The following is a 20,801-nucleotide window of genomic DNA, read 5'->3' as shown; positions in this document are numbered from 1 at the left end:
TGGGGTGGGTGTGAAAGGGTGCGTGTGTGAGGGGCAGGGCTGTTGTGAGGGGGTGGGGTAGGTGTGGGGTGTTGGGTGTGTGTGAGGGGCGTGGCTGGTGTGTGAGAGGGTGGAGCTGGTGTGAGGGGGTGGGGCTGGTGTGTGAGGGGGGTTTGGCTGATAGGTGAGAGGGTGGGGCTTGTGTGTGAGCCGTGAGGCTGGTATGTGAGAGGGTGGAGCTGGTGTGTGAGGGGTGGAGCTGGTGTGAGGGAGCCGGACTGGTGTGTGAGGGGTGGGGGTGGTATGTGACAGGGCTGATGTGTGAGAGGTGGGGCTGCTGGACCAGGGGCAAGGCTGGCGCCAGGGAGTAGGGACTGGCTTAGTCAGGAGCACGGGTCCATGGTAGAACCAAAGGCACCCCCACACACTAGGATGGCTAATGCCCAAAGAACAGAATGTGTTATGCTGGCGACAATGTGGAGAAACGGGAACTATTGTGCACTGTTAGTGGGAAACTAAAATTGTACAGCCATTGTGGAGAACAGTGGCTCAAAAAGTTATAAACAGAATGACCAAATGATTCAGCAATTTCACTTCTGGGTCTATTCTCAAAAGAATTGAAAGAGATGCTTGTACACCCATGTTCATAGCAGCTTTACTCACAATTGCCAAAAGGTAGAAGCAACACAAGTGTCCATGAACAGATGCATGGGTAAACACAATGAGGTCCATCCACACAGTGGAATATCAGTCAGCCATAAAGAGGGAAGGAAATGCTGACACACACTACGACATGGATGAACCTGGGGATGTTCCGCTTATATGAGGTCACTAGACTGGTCAGATTCACGGAGACAAAAGGTAGAATGGTGGGTGCCGGGGCTGGGGGGTGATGGGGAGTGAGTGTTTAATGGGTGTGGAGTTTCAGTGTTGGGAGACAAAGAAGTTCTGGAGATGAACGGTGGTGATGGCTGCACAACAACATGGATATCCTGAATGCCACTGACTGTACCCCTAAAAATAGTTTCGATGGTAAATTTTATGTTATGTGTATTTTACCACAGTTGAAAAACAAGAACGAATACAAATGCAGTGTCCACCAAGACCTCAGAGCTTTTTGGCTTCCTTTCCAACTTGGGTTATGTGAAACGAAGTACTGGATTATACTTATTTGCAATTTAGATTCCATTAACTCCTAGCCTAACACAATTAAAGAATTGAAAGTGATTAAGCCTGAAAGGTAAAGCAGGTGTGAAAACAGAGAGTATACAGTCATGTGTGGCCAGACCATGTTTCACCGACGGTGCACAGCACAGGGGATGGTGGTCCTGTAAGATTGTAACACTGACTTCTTACTGTATCTTGTCTGTGTTTAGAAACACAAATACACTGTTTGTACACTGCGACTGCCTGCAGTATTCACACTGTAGCGTGCGGTAAGGTTTGCAGCTAGGAGCCGTAGAACCTTGGTGTGCAGTGTGTGCACCATATGTGTGCACCATACGGCCTATGTGTGTAGTGGGCTGCACTGTCTAGGTTTATGTAAATACACTCGGTGATGTTCACACGATGACAAAATCGCCTAAAAAATGCATTCCTCAAAACGTAATCCCGTCATTAAGCAACACATGACTGCATATATATTTTTAGCAAGTCTTTGCCCATGTAAAATTGGAAGCCATATTCTAGGCAGCCACTTTTCTAAAGAAGCTTATCACCCTCTATGGTCTGCTTTTTTTTTTTTTTTTTTTTTTTTTTGAGACAGAGTCTTGCTGTGTCACCCAGGCTGGAGTGCAGTGGCGCAATCTCAGCTCACTGCAAGCTCCCCCTCCCGGGTTCAAGCGATTCTCCTGCCTCATCCTCCTGAGTAGCTGGGATTACAGGTGTGCACCACCATGCCTGGCTAATTTTTGTACTTTTTAGTAGAGACAGGGTTTCACCATGTTGGTCAGGCTGGTCTTGAACTCCTGGCCTTGTGATCCGCCCACCTCGGCCTCCCAAAGTGCTGGGATTACAGGCATGAGCCACTGTGCCTGGCCACAGTCTGCATATTTAATTTAACGTTCAATTCAGCAAAACCCACTTGTCCTAGTTTGGGTCCCATGCCCCCGGTTGTCCTGGGAGTGGAGAGGACAACCCACCCCCTTTGATGCTATGGCGGGAGGCGGCCACCCGAACTCACCCCCCGCCCCATGAGAGGGAACACTCCCAGCTGGAGGTTTTCAGGGCATGGGTGTGATGTGTGGATGCCAGTAAGAGACAAAGGAAAGACAAAATCCTTCCAGTGATGGTGGGAACGTTAGGGAGCCTTGAGGTGGGGCAGGGAGCTGGCCAGGAAGGGAGAGCTGAGCCCACAGCCAGGAGAATTGTGGCAGGGAGTCTCCACCCCAGCCCTGCTCACACCCAGGGCATAAGGGGGCTGAGCAGGACTGAGCCTTCCTGGGTGTGGCCGGAGTCCCACTTGGTAACCCGTCCAGAGGAGGTAGGCCACTGCCCTCACTCCTAAAAACAGTCATGGCTGGAGGAGACCAATGTCAGCTCACACCATGTGTCCCCCAGGAGCACAACAGGAAAAGAGAATGGTGACCAAGGAGAGTTTATTGGGGAGCAGGAGGAGGTGCTGACAGGCTCAAGTTGAGGCCAAGTGACCCAGTGCAGAGAAGCTGGGAGGGAGGACAGGGGACCCAGCAGGCATATGGGCACATGGTGGGAGGCAGGAGCTGGGGAGCAGCAAGGATGGGACCCCTGGGAGCAAGGAGGGGGAGGTCACCTCAGCACAGGGGAGACACGGGGACCCCATCCCAGGTGGGGGCAGCCACCTAACCCAGGTCAGGACCTGAACCTGACTGGCCCTGGGGGACATGCCTGTCAGCAGCTGGACTCCTGGCCTGAGAAGAGGCCTCAGCAGGCCGGGCGGGAGCACGTGGGGCGGCAGAGGAGGGACACGCAGGAGGCCGGGCGGCAGCAGCTGGGCTGGCAGGAGTGGCAGCTAGACTGCTGGCAGCACAGTGAGGAAGCCCCAGAGCACACAGGCACACAGCAGAGGGACTTGCAGCAGACGGGCTTGCAGCAGACAGGCACAGAGCAGGCCTGCTGGCAGGAGGAAGAGGCACAGCAAACTGGCTGGCAGCTAGACTGCTGGCAGCATGAGGAAGCCCCACAGCAGACAGGCACACAGCACACAGGCTTGCAGCAGACAGGCACACAGCAGGCCTGCTGGCAGGGGGAGGAGGTGCAGCAAGCCGGCTGGCAGCTAGACTGCTGGCAGCACGAGGACGTGCAGGAGCTGGTGCAGCCTGATTGGCAGGGGCTGGGCTCACAGACCACCTGGCAGCAGGGGCTGGACACACAGCTCACTGGGGTGCAGACCAGGGTCAGGCAGGGGGCTGGGGTGCAGCAGCTGGGGGCGCAGCAGGGGGGCTCACAGCAGCTCTCTGGGCAGTCGTCCACCTGCCAGGAGGAATCAGTGCAAGAGTCACCGGATCTGGGCAGGCAGACCCGGCTGCTATAGCTCAGATCACTGGAGCAGACGGACATGGTGGATGCGGCCATACTGGGGGTTGAGCCGGGAGTGTGTGTGAGTGAGTGTGTGTGTGTGTGTGTGTGAGTGAGTGAGTGCCTGAGGTGCTGTGGGCAGCTGGGCTTTTATATTTGGCTAGGGTGTGTGTTGTTCTAGCTGGAGGCTCCACGAGTCTTCCCTTTCCTTGTTGGTGTTTTGAGCTGGGTCCTTGGAGTCCTCATTCATTCTAGTTTATTTACACAACAGTATTTGCCCAGCCTGGAAAATCCCTGATTACGGTTGAGGGCTGGGTTGATGCCCTGTTCTGTGCCTGGTCCTCTAAGCAGACATTTCACAGAACATGTATCCTCAGCATGCAGCCTGTCTTTTGAGCTGTGCACTCTGTCATGTTGCAGGGGACCTGAAATCCCAGACTCTGTGCCTGGGCAACAGGGCGCTGAAAGTCAGGACAGAGTGAGGGCCCCTCTGATGAGTGCTGCTCATGAGCTGAAGACGCCCTGCACGCAGAGAAGGGTTGAACAGCAGGCTGGAGCCGCTGCGGCGAGAAGGAGTTAACGGGAAGAGAGAAAGAAGTGTCTCACACACAATGCAAAATGACACAGATGGCATATATAGGAGAAAACTTAAGAGAAACAAGATTCTTCCAGAATATCCAATGTTAATCAAATAGGATTTTCCAGAAAAAGCGGCAAAAGGGAGAAATCAAAATCGGAGAAAACTTCCCAGGATGGAATGAAACCAAGGGTCTTCAGATTTGAAATTTTACCAAATATGGGACAAACTGAATGGAGAATGCTGCACATCTGGACAGACTGGTGACACTTCTGACACCAAATATAAAGAAAAACCCTAACAATCTCCAGAGAGACTGGCATCCTACTGCAGCTTAGAAAATCTGCATGTCCAACGACAATCGAACCAAATCTTCAGTCTGCGGGAAAGTTACTGGGAATATCGAACTCTACTAAATCATCTGGTCTAACGGAAATCAGAGCGTTTCACACAATGCAACTATGAAAATGTCTTCAGAGCATGTAGTCCCACAAAACAAAAAGCAACTTCAAAGAGAAGTATAATACATAAAAGAATAAGGAGCAAAAAAAAAAAAAATCAAAAATTAGGTTCTTAACTTCTTTAGGGAGAGGAAGTACACCTGCTTCCCTTAACCTTATAGAACCGAGTAGCAATGATTAATCCTCTTCCTCCTTATCCTCATCCTCCTCCTCCTCATCCTTCTCCCCCTCCTCCTCCTCCTCCTCTTGTCCTCCTTGTCCTCCTCCTCCTTGTCCTCCTTGTCCTCCTCCTCCTTGTCCTCCTCCTCCTTGTCCTCCTTGTCCTCCTCCTCCTCATCATCCTCCTGCCCTCTCCCCCTCTTTCTCCTTTTTCATTTAATTCACCCTTTGTTGTGCACAGTTCCATGAATTTTGACAAGTATTTCAAGTCCTGTATCTACCACCACAGTGCCAGACAGAGGAATTCCAGCATCCTCAAAAATCCCCTTGTGTTGACTCACTGTCTCTTCTAGAATGTCATGTAACTTGGGCATTCAGTGTGTAGAATAATGAATGGAATCATGCAATATGCCACCCGGCAGGTCTCACTTGTTTCACTGAGCAAAATGTGCTTGGGATTCATCCAAGTTGTGCTGTATGTTAATAGTTTATTGCTTTTAATTGCTCAGTAGTATTCCATTGTATGGATATACCACAGGTTGTTTACCCATTCAATGACTGAGGGATGTTTTGTCTCCTGTTTTGATGATTATGGACAAAGCTTCTGTAAACATTGTTTGTATACAGTTTTTGGCAGCCTTGAACTCCTAGGCTCAAGTGATCCTCCTGCCTCAGCCTCCCGAGTAGCTGGGACAATATGAACATGCCACCTGCCCAGGTAATTTTAAAGTTTTTGTATGGATGGAGTCTCGCTAGATTGCCCAGGCTGGTCTTGAACTCCTGACCTCAAGCAATCCTCCCAATTCAGCCTCTCAAAATGCTGGGATTACAGGTGTGATCCACTGCTCTGGCCCCTTTTTATTTTTTTAATGCTTGTGGGATATGTAGTAATGCCTCTTCTTCCCTTCCTGATAGTGACAATTTGTGTCTTTGTTATCTTTTCCCAGTAAGTTTAACTAGATGTTTATTAAATTTATCTTTTCAAAGAACAAGCTTTGGTTTCATTGATTATCACATTGTTTTATTATTTTTCACTTAATCAATTTCTGCTTTTATCTTTACTGTTTCATACTTTATGCTTGCTTCAGGATTAATTTAGTCCATTTTTCATTTAAAAACTTTAACCTCTTTATGTCATTTTATGTAAAGTGTACTTCTTGCAAGAAGCATAGTTGAGATTTGCCTTTTTATCTAATCTGACAGTCTCTTTTCCATGCCTCCTCCTCTCTCTTCGTGAGAACCCCAATCACATGTATGTGAGGTTACTGGATGTTTCCTACAACTCACTAGTGCTTTGTTTCTTTGTCTCTGTGTTTCCTTTTAGATCGTTTCTATTGCTGTGTCTTCATATTCACTTGATTTTTCTTCTGCAGTGTTTATTCGGCTGTTATTCTCATCCAGTGTAATTTTCAACTCAGGTATTGTTTTCCTCTCTAGATGTTCTCTTTGTGTCTTCTTTAAAAAGATCCTCCTCGTCTTTCCTTGATATGCCTACCTTTTCTCTAACTTCTTGAATGTATGGAATATAGTTATGACTCTTTAATGTCCTTGCTTACTAACTCTATGATCTGTGACATTTCTGAGTTAGTTTCACCTGATCTGATCCTTAATAGGTGTGACATTTTCCTGCCTCTTTGCATGCCTGGTAGTTTTTGAATGGATGCCCAGCATTGTGAATTTTATGTTATTGGGTGCTGGATATTTTGATTCCTACGAATGCTCTTGAGCTGTGTTCTAGGGTGTAGTTAAGTTACTGGAAAGCTCATTATCTTGCAGCTTGCCTATAAGCTGGGTTAGGCAGGACTGGACCAGTGGTTACTCTAGGGCTAGTTATGCTCCCACTTCTGAGTCATCTACCCAGTGCCTTGAAAACTACGAGGCTTTTCCACCCCAGCAGGTGGGAGTGGGCACTATTTCTGGCTCTGTTTGGTCTCTGAGGGTTATGGCACCTAATTTTATCAGTTCTCCCCAGTCTCAGTCTCACACACATTTGCTGGTCATTACTAAGCTGAAGATTTGAGGGGACCTCTGTGGAAGCTGGCAGCTCTCTTGGTGCAGCCCTTTCCCCTCTGGCACTCTGTCCTAGGAACATGAACTGCCTTGGTCTTCCTCGCCTCCCAGATCCATCTCTGAAACCCAGGTTCCCCTGTCTGCACTGTCTCCTGGAAACTCTCTAAGCAGGGTGTTGGGAGGGATGGTTGTGAGACTTCTGTGTTTGCCTCCTGCTCTCAGGGGTGCCTGTGCTGTGCTGCTTCAAGTCCAATATCCCCAACCACTGTTGCATGATTTTGATAATTTGTTTCAGTTGGCCCAGGTGGGAAAGTCCATCTAGTCCTTCTTACTCCATCCTGGTGTGTTACTGAAACACCTAGGGTTCAGTCTGGGTCCTGCTGTTCACACACAAAAAGCCAGTCACTGAGACAATCAGTTGCCCAGGAAGAAGGCTTTAGTCGGGTGCTGCATCGGAGGAGATGCGAGTTCAGTCTCAAATCCATCTTCCTGACTAAAACCAGGGATTTATGTAGCAGGGAAGAAATGTAACAATGTGTAAAACAAAGGCCTCTCAAAAAAGTATCAATGAGCTTTTTTGCTCATTCAATCAATCAATCACCAGATCACCCCATCCTGACAATGAGGCATGGGGCCCCTTGTTCATCATCATTGCTTCCTTGCCCAGATAAAGCAAAGGTTTTGTTTGTTTTTATTTTTGTTTTTTGTTTTTTTGAGACAGAGTCTCACTCTGTTGCCCAGGCTGGAGTGCAGTGGCAGGATCCCTGCTCACTGGAACCTCCGCCTCCCAGGTTCAAGCAGTTTTCCTGCCTCAGCCTCATAAGTAGCTGGGATTACAGGCGCCCGCCACCACACCCAGCTAATTTTGTATTTTTAGTAGAGACGGGGTTTCACCATGTTAGCCAGGCTGGTCTTGAACTCCTGACCTCAGGTGATTTGCCTGTTTCGGCCTCCCAAAGTTCTGGGATTACAGATAAAGCAAAGTTCTGAGCTTTGAGACCAGAAGGATCAATTTCTATGTTTATCAAAACAAAACAAAACAAAACAAAAACAAAAAAACTGCCTATGGGGCTATTAGGTCTTTTTCCACTGGAAGTGGACTTTCTGTTCTGCCCAACTTTGTTTCCACTCCAAGCTCCTTACCCTCAGGTTGGGAGACAGAGGGACCCTTCCATGGAAGGAGGCCCTGGTGACTCAGGCTCGAGAGTTCACAGTGGCCGAGTCCAGCCCTGTCAGGCTTCTCCCTGCGGCCGCTGGTGCTCCATGGCTGATGGAGAGGAGGGACCTGCCCAGCTGCAGGGGCTGCTCTCACTCTGGCCCCCTTTCCAGGCAGTGCTGGGCTTCTCCCATCCTCAGGCTGCTGCTCCTGTCAGTGCTCCCCTGGGCGTCCTCCTGCACAGACCTCAGCAACACTGGCTTCTGGGCCTGGTTCCTACCCACTCGCATTTTGGGCCCTTGGGTGATATCTTGCCATTAAGTTCTGTCCTAAATGGAACCCATGGGTTTTTCTTTCTCTATCTGATAATTCTGTTTCTATTTGGGATTTAGGGAGATTTAGAAACTATGCCTCAGGGAGCACCATGTCTCTAGAATCCACTTCTCCCCCTCCGAACATTCCTTCTTGATTCTAGTAAATGAACATTCATAGCAAAAAGGAAATAGGCTTAGTTAAAAAAAAAAAAAAAAAAAGGTTTCTACTTAAACCCCACAGCAAACACCATGTGCAGTGGTGAACCTTTGACACTTTCTCATGAAAGTCAGGAACAATCAAGGATTCTTTTAATTTTATTCAGCATCATCCTGGGTGTTCAAAGTAATGTTGCTACAGAAAAACAATAGAAATGGGAGTTTTAAAGATTGGAAATGAGAAATTAAATTCTCCTTATTTTCAAATGATAAGCTCATCTACACAGAAAAATCCAAGAAAATCAATGACAAACTCTAAGAACTAATAAGAGAACTTGCAAAGGAAAGGAGCTAAACATATGGTTTGATATGAAGATAATATATATACGAATAGTTTATATAGATATATATGTAAGATTTATATACTAAGACAACATAACAGAAAACTGTTCCCCATTCACACTAGTAAAACATCCCTATGAAATACCTAGGAATTAACCCAAAGAGGAATATTTTAGATCTATAGAAGAAAATGATAGAATTCTAATGTGCCTATTGTACTATGTAACTGCAAGGCAAGACAATATGAACAATTATAGTTTCCTCCTACATATTTAAAAGCTCAATGCAATCCCAATAAAAATTATAGCAGTTTAAAAACTACTTGAAAAGCTTTCTAAAATTAATCGAGAACAAGCTAGAATCAACGTTTTTAGAAAATAAGATAGTGGCACTTTCCTTATGAGCTGTTAGGATGTATTATGAAGCTGAATAACATGGATAAAACATCTGGAATGGATGCAAGGGTAGATCAAGAGATTCATAGAACAAAATACAAACTATAGATTTCAGAAGCAGACTATACAAACATTTTTATCAGGTGCAAGAGATGTTTCAAATGGGAGTTGGAGAGAACAAACTAACTTTAAAAAGGGACAGTTGGCTATGGGTGGAAGAGAAAGATTAATGCGTCATGCCTCACACAAGTCCTATCAGCAAATGGGGCAAAAAGTTGAATCCAGGCAATAACAGTGAAACCAGTAGCAGCAAATGTAGGCCTGTTTCCAGTCTCAGGGAGTGTGCCGTACAGAAGCAATGACGGGTTTGGAAATATTTGGAGTGCATGTGATGGACAGAGGATCCCCCGGCCCTAAATCCATAAGACAAACACGCAGCATGATGGAAAATGGGCTAAGAATGTGAACAGGAAACAGTGTGGGTGGCCGTGCACTTAGGCCATAGTGGGTTCCCAGTAGCCGTCAGTGCAGAGGGCAGGGAGCTGAGAGCAGAGCAGGCCGAGCCGGGGTCATGCAGGGTCCCCCAGTCACTGAGGGCACTGGGCAGCAATCACACGCCCCCTCAGCCCCCCGTCCGGGTTCCACCTCACGTTCTGTGGCGTTTCTGCGCCTGCTGTGACCACAGCCACGGCAGCACCACATCCATCAGGCTGTGGCCGGTCTGGCTGCGGGGCGACTGCAGCATCCAGGGCGGGCATTCTCATCAGGGTTTTGGTCTCTGCAGCTGGCCTGGAGGAGCTTGTCTCAGTCTGAGGACAGACTGCTCTGCTCAGAGCCCCATGTGCTGCCTGATCTTACCACTGTCCCCACTGATGGCCTTTCCCACAGGACACCACAGGCAGCTCATGCCCCTTGCATGGACCAAGCCTTAGAGAGATGGGAGTGTCGCTGACTGTGTGCCCACACCGGCGTCATCTGTGGGACCCAGGCTCCTCATCCCTATACCTCCGTGGAACCTGCTGCCCCCAGAGAAGAACCCGGGCAGTGCCCAGGTTTCGGGGAATCCTGTGCATCCGTCCGCCCACCCCATGATGCTTTTGTCCCCATCAAGTCCCTTGTTTCCTGTGCAGGTGCAGCACCCCTCACTCTCCCCTCGCATTGCTGCTAAATGGGCAGAACCCTCATGGGGTGGCACAGAGTGAGTGACCAGACCTGGAGGCTGCAGTGCCCGGATGCCAGATCAGGTTCCTGGCAGGTGACCCTGCAGGGTGGGCTCTCCCAGGTGGGACAGTGGGACGGTCCTGAGACCTGGAGAGCCCCACAGCCCAGGGCACCAGAGTGAATGACCAGGCTCAGGAAGACCCGGGCATGGAGGCTGAGCCAGGACTGAGCCTTCCTGGGAGTGGCTGGGAGTCCCACCTGGTGACCTCCCTGAAGGAGTTAGGCCACTGTCCCCTGTGACTTCTAGGTTAAGTCACTCACTCCTAGAAACAGTCATGGCTGGAGGAGACCAATGTCAGCTCAAAACCGTGTGTGCCCCCAGGAGCACAACAGGAAAAGAGAATCAGGTGACCAAGGAGAGTTTATTGGGGAGCAGGAGGAGGTGCTGACAGGTTCAAGTCGAGGCCAAGTGACCCAGGGCAGAAAAGCTGGGAGGGAGGACAGGGGACCCAGCAGGCAGCTGGGCACCTGCTGGGAGGCAAGAGGTGGGGAGCTGCGAGAATGGGGGCTCCTGGGAGCAAGGAGGGGGAGGTCACCTCAGCACAGGGGAGACACAGGGACCCATCCTAGGTGGGGGCAACCACCTAAACCAGGTCAGGAATTGAGCCCAGCTGGCCCAGGGCGGGTGTGCACATCAGCAGCTGGACTCCTGGCCTGAGCAGAGGGCTCAGCAGGCCGGGCGGGAGCACGTGGGGCGGCAGAGGAGGGACACACAGGAGGCCGGGCTTCAGCAGCTGGGCTGGCAGGAGGAGGCGGGGTTACAGCAGGAGGAGATGGGCACGCAGCAGGTGGACCTGCAAACGGGGCGGCAGAGGAGGGACACAGAGGAGGAGGGTCTGCAGCAGGAGGTAGTGCAGCAAGCCGGCTGGCAGCTAGACTGCTGGCAGCACAGAGAGGAAGCCCCAGAGCAGACAGGCACACAGCAGACGGGCTTGCAGCAGACAGGCACACAGCAGGCCTGCTGGCAGGGCAAGGAGGTGCAGCAAGCTGGCTGGCAGCTAGACTGTTGGCAGCATGAAGAGGAAGACTCAGAGCAGGTGGGCACACAGCACACAGGCTTGCAGCACACAGGCTTGCAGCAGACGGGCACGCAGCAGGCCTGCTGGCAGGGGGAGGAGGTGCAGCAAGCCGGCTGGCAGCTGGACTGCTGGCAGCATGAGGGTGTGCAGGAGCTGGTGCAGCCTGATTGGCAGGGGCTGGGCTCACAGGCCGCCTGGCAGCAGGGGCTGGACACACAGCTCACTGGGGTGCAGACCAAGGTCAGGCATGGGGCCGGGGCACAGCAGCTGGGGGCACAGCAGGGGGGCTCACAGCAGCTCTCTGGGCAGTCGTCCACCTGCCAGGAGTCAGAGTAAGTGCTGGAGCAGACGGACATGGTAGATGCGGCCATGCTGGGGTTGGGGAGGTGAGCTGGAGGAGGTGTGAGGGAATGAGTGTGGGAGTGAGTGAGTGTGTGAGTGTGTGAGCTTCGTGGGGCTCTCCGGCTTTTATACCCCTCCTGGCCTTGTTGTTCCAGGGCCCACAGCCTCTCCTTCCTGGTTGCTGAGAGGCAGCTTGTGTCGTGACTAGAGATGTTTTTTTGCCTGTGATGTGGCCCAGCTCATAAATCTCCTGTCATGTCTGGGCTGTAGCCTGTCCCATGTGGATCCCTGGGGGCAAGAGTGGAGGTGGGCCTGGTCTGCACCCCTCCAGTGCTGCCCAGGTTGTAAGAAGGGGGCTGTAAAGGCAGGGGTGGCCCTTCACCCTTATGCAAAGTGTGGCATGCCAAGGCAAGAGCTGTCCCACTCATGATTATGGGGGCATCTCCTCCCTAAAGCAGGTCCTCACTGAAGAGGCAGAAGCAGCCAGTAGAAGCACAGGATCACTGGAGCAGCCGGCGAGAAAGTGCAGCAGGGGCCAGTGAGCCCCGCAGTGGTGGCCCTGCACATTCCTTCCCCCGTCCCCATCACTGGAGGAGATAGAGCCCAAAACAGGGAGAAGAGGAGCAAGGAAGGAGAGGCCACGCCCCTCCCCACGGCCTTCCCCGAGGACCCCTCAGACGTGTGTGTGGGAATGCTGGGGATAGGACTGGGTTTCGGACAGGAAAGAAACGTTTTGGATTGGCCCATGGATTTGGTTCTGCTTTTAAAGGTCATAGCTTTATGATGTGCTTCAATCATAGATAACTCAAGTCCCATGATCAATATTTCTTATTTGTGCATTTTTTTTTTTGTACAGATGGGGTCTCAAGTGATCCTCCTGCCTTGGCCAAAGTGCTGGGGTTGCAGGCGTGAGCCCTGTGCCTGGCCATCATCAGTGTTTCTGCACCACATGTCTTCCCCGTTCCTGCTCATTGTCCTTGCTGTCCTCAGCTTCCGTTCCTCAAACGTAAGCTGCATGTGGGCAGGAAGTGTGTTTGTCTTGTTCACCACTCAGTCCTCAAAGGCCTAAAATAGTGCCTGGCCCAAGGAAGAGCCTTTATAAAAATGGGCTCAAGTTATACTTTTTTAGAGAAATTATTGAAGAATAATTCTGAGCTCTGAAAACGATTCCATTGTGCCACCTTTTTCTTATGCTGTATAAAATGCTCTGTCAAGTTCTTTCCTGTATGGGGAACTGGCTTACATCAAACTGGCATCTAGCTGAGAAAAATGAGGAAATCTGGTTTACAAACAAAATCTCTGTTCGTAAGGGCCGGGAAGTATCAAGACAGCTGAGACTTGAGTGAATCCCCATTAGAGAGAAAGTGCACAGAAGTGACTCCAATATTCCTTGTGGATTTTCTTATTGAGGCATTTACCAATTCACAGACCACAGCCAAAAGGCCGAGAGGCTGATCAGCTGAGCAGAGCTTTTAGTAGTCTCACGGAATTAGAAGAAAACAGAGTTCAGGACCTGACAAGGTGGAGGGAGTCTAGTAAAAAAATAAAAAATAAAAAAACCTAGGCTTTCAGTTGGAAATGCTGAATATAAGTGAAGGGCTACCCCTAGGAGGAAGGAAAAACCAGAAAGAAGAATGAAGCCTGTCTTTAAATCAGCTCGTATTGAACTCATATGATCTGCCTGTAGCCTAACTGCCTCCCGGAAACAAAAGTGGTCTCTTCTGGAGACAGCAGCATCAACAGAAGCTCAAATAATCTTATAAATTTTCATAAAGTCCTTCATTCAGTCAAAAAATTACTAGGGATACTGGAAGACAAGACCAACGGACCAAAAGACCAAGAGGAAAAAACAAACAAGAGAAACAGATGTGCAGGAGATCTACATATTAGAATTGTGAAACTGGAATTTAAAGTAATGCTGATCAACTTTGCTCAAGAAAAAAGAGAACAAATGGAGAATTTCATTGTCAAACTGGATTTATTAAATGGAATCAAACAGAAATTCTGGAAACGAAGAACACAATAGCTGAAATTAAGAACTAAGTAGCTTAGCTTTACAACCTATAGACAAAACCAAAGAGAAGATTAGTAAAGGAAGGGAGATGAGGAAATTTCAAGCCTGAATACTGAGATGGGAAAGAAAAGAGGGAAATAAAGAAAGTGGAGCAATAAATATGCCTGTATTTTGTGAAAATCTATGGGAAAAATGATTGAATCCTACAAGGAGAGGAGTAAAATAGGGGTAGTAAAATATTTGAAGATATAATGGACAAGAACTTTAACCTGATGAAATGTGTAGATGCAAAAAACATTTAAGAATCTTTAGGCCAGGTGTGATGGCTCACACCTGTAATACCAGCACTTTGGGAGGCCAAGGTGGGCAAATTGCTTGAGCTCAGGAGTTGAAGACTAGCCAGGACAACATAGCAAAATCCAATCTTGGTCGGGTGCTGTGACTCACACCTGTAATCCCAGCACTTTGGGAGGCAGAGGTGGGCGGATCACAAGGTCAGGAGACAAAGACCATCCTGGCTAACATGGTGAAACACCATCTCTACTAAAAATACAAAAAAAAAAAAAAAAAAAAAAGCTAGGCATGGTGGCAGGTGCCTGTAGTCCCAGCAACTCGGAAGGCTGAGGAGGAGAATGGTGTGAATGTGGGAGGCAGAGTGTGCAGTGAGCCAAGATCACACCACTGCAGAGCAAGACTCTGTCTCAAAAACAACAACAACAACAACAACAACTCTACAAAAAATATAAAAAATTGGCCCAGCTTGGAGGTACATCTGTAGTCCCAGCTACTCAAGAGGCTAAGGAGGAGGATCACTTGAGCCTGGGAGGTAGAGGCTGCAGTGAGCCAAGATTGCACTGCTGCACTCTAACCTGGGCAACAGAAGGAGACCTGTTGAAAAAGAAAAAAAAAAAGAAAGAAAGAAAAGAAAAGAAAAAACAAAAAGAAAAAAGGAACCTCCCAAACCAAGAATCTTTAGCAAGTGAATACAAAGCAAACTACACCTGGGCACATTGGGGTTGAAATCCAAAGACTGAGAAAAATTTAAAAACAGCCAGAGGAAAACAAGACATATTACCTTCAAAGAAGCAACAATAACATTAACAGATGACTTCTTAGTGAAATGATGGAAGGTAGAGGACAATGGAATGATATATTTACTGTCTGAAAGAAGAGAAGCACAAAGCTAGAATTCTATACCTGGGAAGAAGATTCCCCCAAATGAGAACAGAATAAAGACATTCTCTGGACACTGAGAGGATGTGTCACCAGCAGGATCTGCGCTACAGAAAATACTAATGAGAGCATTAGGCAGAACAAAAACAATCACAGATGAAAGCAAGAAGTTGATAAGGAAATGAAATGTAGCAAAAGAAGAACACATGGGGAAAATCTAAGTGAATGTTCACTGTATAAAATGTCTTATACGTTGTAAAATATTCATAGAAATAAAATACATAGCAAGAACACAAAATTCAGGGGGCTACATGGAGTTCAAGTGGCTTAAGCACAGTGCACCATCTGAAAAATAATATAAGGTCTAATTTACATTAGACTTTAAAAAGTCATGGATTTATGTTATAATCTCCACTATAATGATAGAGGAATATACAACTCACTAGGAAGGAGATGCATGTACTCGGTTGACTCATGCCTCCCCAAAAGTCATCTCCACCCAGAACTGCACAATATGACCTTATATGGAAATAAGGTATTTGCAGATGTAATTAGTTAAGTCATATGGGATCATAGTGAACCTTAAATCCAATGTCTAGTGTCTTTACCAGAGAAAGGAGAAGGAAGTCCAGACGTACACACAAAGGGAAGAAGATGATATGACAACAGAGGTGAAGATCAGAGTGAAGATAGAGGCCAAGGGACACCAAGATTTGCTGGGTGCCACCAGAAGTTAGAAGTGGCAGGGACAGATTCTCCCTTGGACCTCAGAGAAAGCCTGGCCCTGCCCAACTGAGGAATGCTGTGTGCTTCGTTTCGGGTGCCTGGCCCTCAGAACTGTGAGAGAATAATTTCCCATTGTTTTCAGTCACTCCTTTGGTGTAATTAGCTATGGTAGCACTAGGAACCAATACAATGAAGGAATAAAACAAAACTTAAAACACTCAATCCAAAAGCAGTAAAGCAAGGAGATAAAAGGGAGTAGATTCCTTGCATAAGCAAAAACCAAAGTGAGATGGGAGGTTTAAGCTCAAATGTATCAGCAAAGCCCCACATTCTTGCCAGTCCTGCACAGCAGATGTGTTGTTACTTTAGTCAACACAGCTGTATAGAGAGAGTCACTGGGGTTTAAGTTCACGTTGTCCTGATGATTCATGATATGGAGCATGTTTTTATGTGTTTATTTGCCATCCGTATCTGTTCTTTAGTGAAGGGTCTATTTAAGTCATATATTATATGGCAAAATACTAAACACCATGGGAATTCATAGATGTGATATTATGGCAATAGTAATAATAATAAGACCCAAAAAATCAGTGCCTGTTCGGGGTTAGGGTGGGGATGTGGAATGACTACAAAGGGGCAAGAGGGAAATTTATGGGATGATGAGAGGCCTCTGTATATTGATGGTGTTGGTGGAGACACAACTGTCTATTTGTCAAGACACAGAATCCAACAAAAGGAAAAATCCCAAATATATCATATTGATTAAATGAATCTACGATTAAAAGCCATTCTACAAAGCAAACTATGGGCCCAAAGACTTTCACCACAGAATGCTGTCAAATAATTGGGAGAGAAATAATGCTAGGCTTAAATTTCTCAGCTTATTTCATTAGGCCATCATAATTTTCCAGACCTTAGGAAGTGGGACCTGAAGTATTGTCTTCTAGTGAGAGCAACTGAGGCATGCTGTGTGCTGCCCAGGGAGCCACATGGATGTTACCTGGGGACATGATGGCCTGGCTGGGGAGGGGCCAGCCACAGGCCAGGAGAATGGCCAGGAAAGGAGGCTAATGAGGAAGCCACTGTCATGCAGAAGCTGGAGCAGACTCATCAGTAGGGGCTGGGCCCACAGGACATTATGCGTTGATGAAAGTGAATCCATCAGGAAGATATACCAATTGTAAATATATACATATCTAATATCAGATCACCAAAGTATGTGAAACAAAAATGGACAGACATGAAGAAAGAAACAGACAGTTCTAGTTCTACAAAAAGAGTTAGAGACATCAATGAGTCATTCTCTGTAATTAAAAAAAAAATGGAATTAAATTGACATTCAGTAAAGAAATAGAGGACTTGAAGAACTCCCTAAACAGGTCTAACATAGATGCAGAAACACCCAACCCCGCAACAGCAGACAACACACTCTTCTTAAGTTCACATGGAGCAGTTGCCAAGTTAGACTGTACCTTAGGCCACAAAACTAGTCTTAATAATTTAAAATGATCAAACTCATACAAACTATCTTCTCTGATTATAATGGAAAGAAACTAGAAAATAACAGAAGAAAAACTGGAATTCACAAATATTTGTATATTAAATTACACACTGTCAAACAACCAATGAGTCAAAGGAAAAACTCAAAGGTAGAAAATACTTTGAGATGAATAAAAAAGAAAACACAGCAAACCAAAACTTATGACATGCAGTGAAAGCAGTATATAGAGGGAAATTGATAACTGAATGCTTACATTTTTAAAAAATAGAAAGATCTCAAATCATTAATCTAACGTGATACCTTAAGGAACCAGAAAAAGAAGAGCAAATTGAATCCAAATTTAGCAGAAGGTAGAAAATAAAGACTAGAACACAGAAAAATGGACTAGAAAGTAAAAAATCAATAGAATCAATAAACCCCAAAGTTGGTTCTTTGAGAAGAGTAACAGATTTGACAAATCTTTATCTGTCTAGATCTTTATCTAGACAAATCTTTATCTAGGTTAAAAGATGACAGATTCAAATAATTAAAATCATAAATGAAAATGGGAATATCACTACTGACCTTACATTAATAAAAAGGATTATAAGGAATACTATGAAAATTTGTACACCAACAAATTAGATAACCAATATGTAATGGAAAAATTCTTAAAAACACACAAACCACCAACATGGCTACCTTTCCTTCATATGGCTCCAGGTTACTGTCTAGTGCCCTTGTATTTCAGCCTGAATTAGCATTTCTTGTAAGGCAAGTCTATTGGCAATGAGCTCTTTCAGGTTTTATTTACCTTGAAATGAACCACTTTCTCTTTCTTTTTTCTTTTTCTTTTTCTTTTTTGAGATGGAGTCTCGCTCTGTTGCCCAGGCTGGAGTGCAGTGGCGAGATCTCTGCTCACTGCAAGCTCTGCCTCCTGGGTTCCCACCATTCTCCTGCCTCAGCCTCCAGTGTAGCTGGGACTACAGGCTCCCACCACCATGCCCGGCTAGTTTTTTGTATCTTTAGTAGAGACAGGGTTTCACTATATTAGTTTTAGCCAGGATGGCCTTGATCTCCTGACCTCGTGATCCACCTGCCTCGGCCTCCCAAAGTGCTTGGATTTCAGGCATAAGTCACCACACCTGACCCCTCTTTCATTTTTTGAAGGATAATTTTGTCAGATGCTGATGTCTTTTTGGTTGTTGGTTTCCCCCGCCCCTGTACCCCAAGCCAGCACGTGAAATATGTCATCCCAATGCCTGTGGCCTCCATGGTTTCTGATGAGAAATCCGCTGTTAGTCTTCTGTGCAGCTGCTTTCTAGATTCTGTTTTGACTTTTGAGAATTTGATTACACTGTGTTTTTGTGTGACTCTCTTTGAGTTTATTCTACTTGGGGTTCACTGAGTGGCTTGACCGTGTAGATTGATGTGTTTTCTCAATTTGGGAAGTTTTGGCCATTATTTCTTCAATTATTTTTTCTGTTCCCCCGTCTCCCCTCCATCTGGAAATCCAGTTAAGCGTGTTGGGATGCTTGATAGTGTCCCACAGGTCTTCTAAGATTTGTTCATTTTTCTCCATTCTCACATCTACTCCCCTTTGTCTCATCTACTCCCCAGACTAGAGTATGTTAATTCATCTGTCTTTATGTTCATTAATTCTTCCACCTGATAAAATCTGCTGTTGACACCCTATCATGAATTATTTATTTCAGTTGTTGTACTTTTCAATTCCAGAATTTTTGTTTGGTTTCTTTTTAAAGTTCCTATCTCTTTATTGATATTGTCTATTTGGTGAGGCATCATTCTCCTGGTTTATCTTAATTCTTTGTCTGTGATTTTATTTAGTTTTTCGAACAGTTTAAGAGAGTTGATTGAAAGACTTTATCTAGTGAGTCCAATTCTGGTCTTCCTCAGGAAGATTTTCTATTAATTGTTTTCCCCCCACGAGTAGCTCATATTTCTTCCTGCTCTGTCTGGTGAAAACTGGACAGTGACTATTACAATGGGATATTTCTGGGTATCAGGTTCTCCCCCTCTGTGCAATTTGCTGTTGCTGATTGTTGTGGATTGTGGTTATTTTTGCTTGTTTATGTCACCTTAAAAAAATAGTTTCTTCGTCATGTGTGCTCACTGTTCTATTAGCTTAGTGCTGAGACAGTAATTTGACAGAGAGTTCCTTAAACCCCTGGAATCAAAAAAATGTTTTTCTCCAGGGCTTGTAGCTAGGCTCTGTACATTGGTCCACACCCTCAGCACTCAGCTGGGGAGTTTGCGACTCTGCCTTCCCCTTCACTTCCTGCTTGCACCTTCACTTCCTGCTTGCACCTTCACTTCCTGCTTGCTCAGAGCCTGAAGTTCAGCCAGAGGTGAGCACTGAGAGCTTCTCAGGTCTTTTCTGAGGCTGTGCCCCGTCATGGGCATGTGTGGGGGCCTTCTGGACTCCCAAGAATAAGTGGGATCTCCCAACTCCCTTATTCCTCAAAGCATGCCATCTCCCAGCTTTTCCTCCCAGGCTTTTCAGGTGTGCCCAGTGTTTTCTGGCTGATATCTTTGGCCCCAGGTGGCAGTGACTGTTTAACGTTCTGACAAAGCCTTGGTGTAGCTGCTCTCTGCCTTGAGTCTGAGTTGGTGAAATAAGGCAAGCCCTGTGTGTTAGTCCTTCAGGGAGCCACCAGACGGGTGGAAACGGACAACCTCACTGCCTTGCAAACAAGGTCCCCTGTGCTTCCCTGGCAGCAGCACCCCACACCAGGAACTCCGGCTGCTGTCCTCCTGACTGTCACCCAGCTGGGGATGGGGGATGGGGCAAGGGGAAGTTAAAATCCACAAGGTTCTCCTATTTGATTCTGTTGCTTTTTCTTGGTTATATGTTCCCTTGCCTGCTGCAAACCTTCAAATATTTTCCAGAGTTCAGATAAAATTGAACTCCAGCCCCCTCTGCTGGGGTGGGTGGGTGGACGGCAGGTGGGGACGGGAAGGTCTTGGGGAAGCGATGGTGGAGGAAGCCTAGGACAGTGTGGGACCACGTCCAAACCAGAGGGTGGGAGAATACGTGAACACGCGAACACGTGTGCAGATGGAGCCAGACACAGTTTCAAACAGGATGAACAAATCCGAGGGTAGACTCCTAGAAATACAACTGCACAGCCAGGGAACGCTGGCCAGGGACAGCGGGTTGGTTTGTTTGGGTTTTGCCACTTTCTGATGTTCCCTGGAGGGACAGGCCCTCACAGTTCCCCGCTGCGCCATTTCCTCTGACATCGGTATTCGCGGGCACAATTAGGGACCATCTCTGAGGGCATTTCTCAGTATCTCTATGAATTCGAAATCCATGAACACTCGGTGCTAGCAATGCCACTTCTAGGAATTTAAGCAAAAATGTACCTGAGTGTGGAAAGGTATCTGGTAGAAACACCCACAGAGGTGTTAGAAATAGAACCAGAGTCGTAAGGAAAACTAGCCCTTAGACAAAGGATTTTTTAGCAAAGCAAAATTCTCTTTGCACAGAGAAGTGCCTCTCATATGGCCGGTTGCCACGAGAGCACACAGAACAAAGGAGAGTGAAAGTTTTTATTTTTGATGCAAATCCTGCCCCTGTGCCCTTTTTTAACTGGCCAGGGTCAGACTGTGCAATCTAAGCTGAACCCGATTGGCTAAACGTTTAGGGGAAGGGGTCGTCTGCGGTGAGCTAGGGAGTCAGTCTTTTCTCAAATAAGGAAAGGAATGTGAGCTGGTGCTGATACAGCCACTGGTGCTGTGGCATGCCTGGGCATGCAGGA

General features: G+C 47.0%; 2 protein-coding genes and 1 pseudogene across 2 annotated transcripts in view; all 3 read right to left on the bottom strand.

Annotated features, from left to right (window-relative positions):
• The window catches only part of TSPEAR (thrombospondin-type laminin G domain and EAR repeats), a 216,983-nt gene that overhangs the window by 37,892 nt on the left and 158,290 nt on the right, over positions 1-20,801 (bottom strand). The window contains exon 3 of the mRNA XM_012002511.1: positions 6,027-6,035. Coding sequence (XP_011857901.1) covers positions 6,027-6,035 — 9 coding nt within the window. The remainder of the gene's footprint in view (positions 1-6,026; positions 6,036-20,801) is intronic.
• On the bottom strand, positions 2,848-3,516 carry LOC105555515 (annotated as a pseudogene).
• LOC105555516 (keratin-associated protein 10-3) lies at positions 10,993-11,700 on the bottom strand. The gene is made up of 2 exons (XM_012002485.1): positions 11,320-11,700; positions 10,993-11,223 (listed from the first exon to the last, which is right to left on the bottom strand). Exons 1-2 carry the CDS (start codon positions 11,653-11,655, stop codon positions 10,993-10,995), a joined length of 567 nt encoding a protein of 188 aa, XP_011857875.1. The 5' UTR covers positions 11,656-11,700.

Source organism: Mandrillus leucophaeus, unplaced genomic scaffold (assembly GCF_000951045.1).
Source record: "Mandrillus leucophaeus isolate KB7577 unplaced genomic scaffold, Mleu.le_1.0 Scaffold69, whole genome shotgun sequence".
Classification (NCBI taxonomy): Eukaryota; Metazoa; Chordata; class Mammalia; order Primates; family Cercopithecidae; genus Mandrillus; species Mandrillus leucophaeus.
The sequence above is the reverse complement of the archived record's forward strand: the minus strand, read 5'-3'. Positions and strand labels throughout refer to the sequence as shown.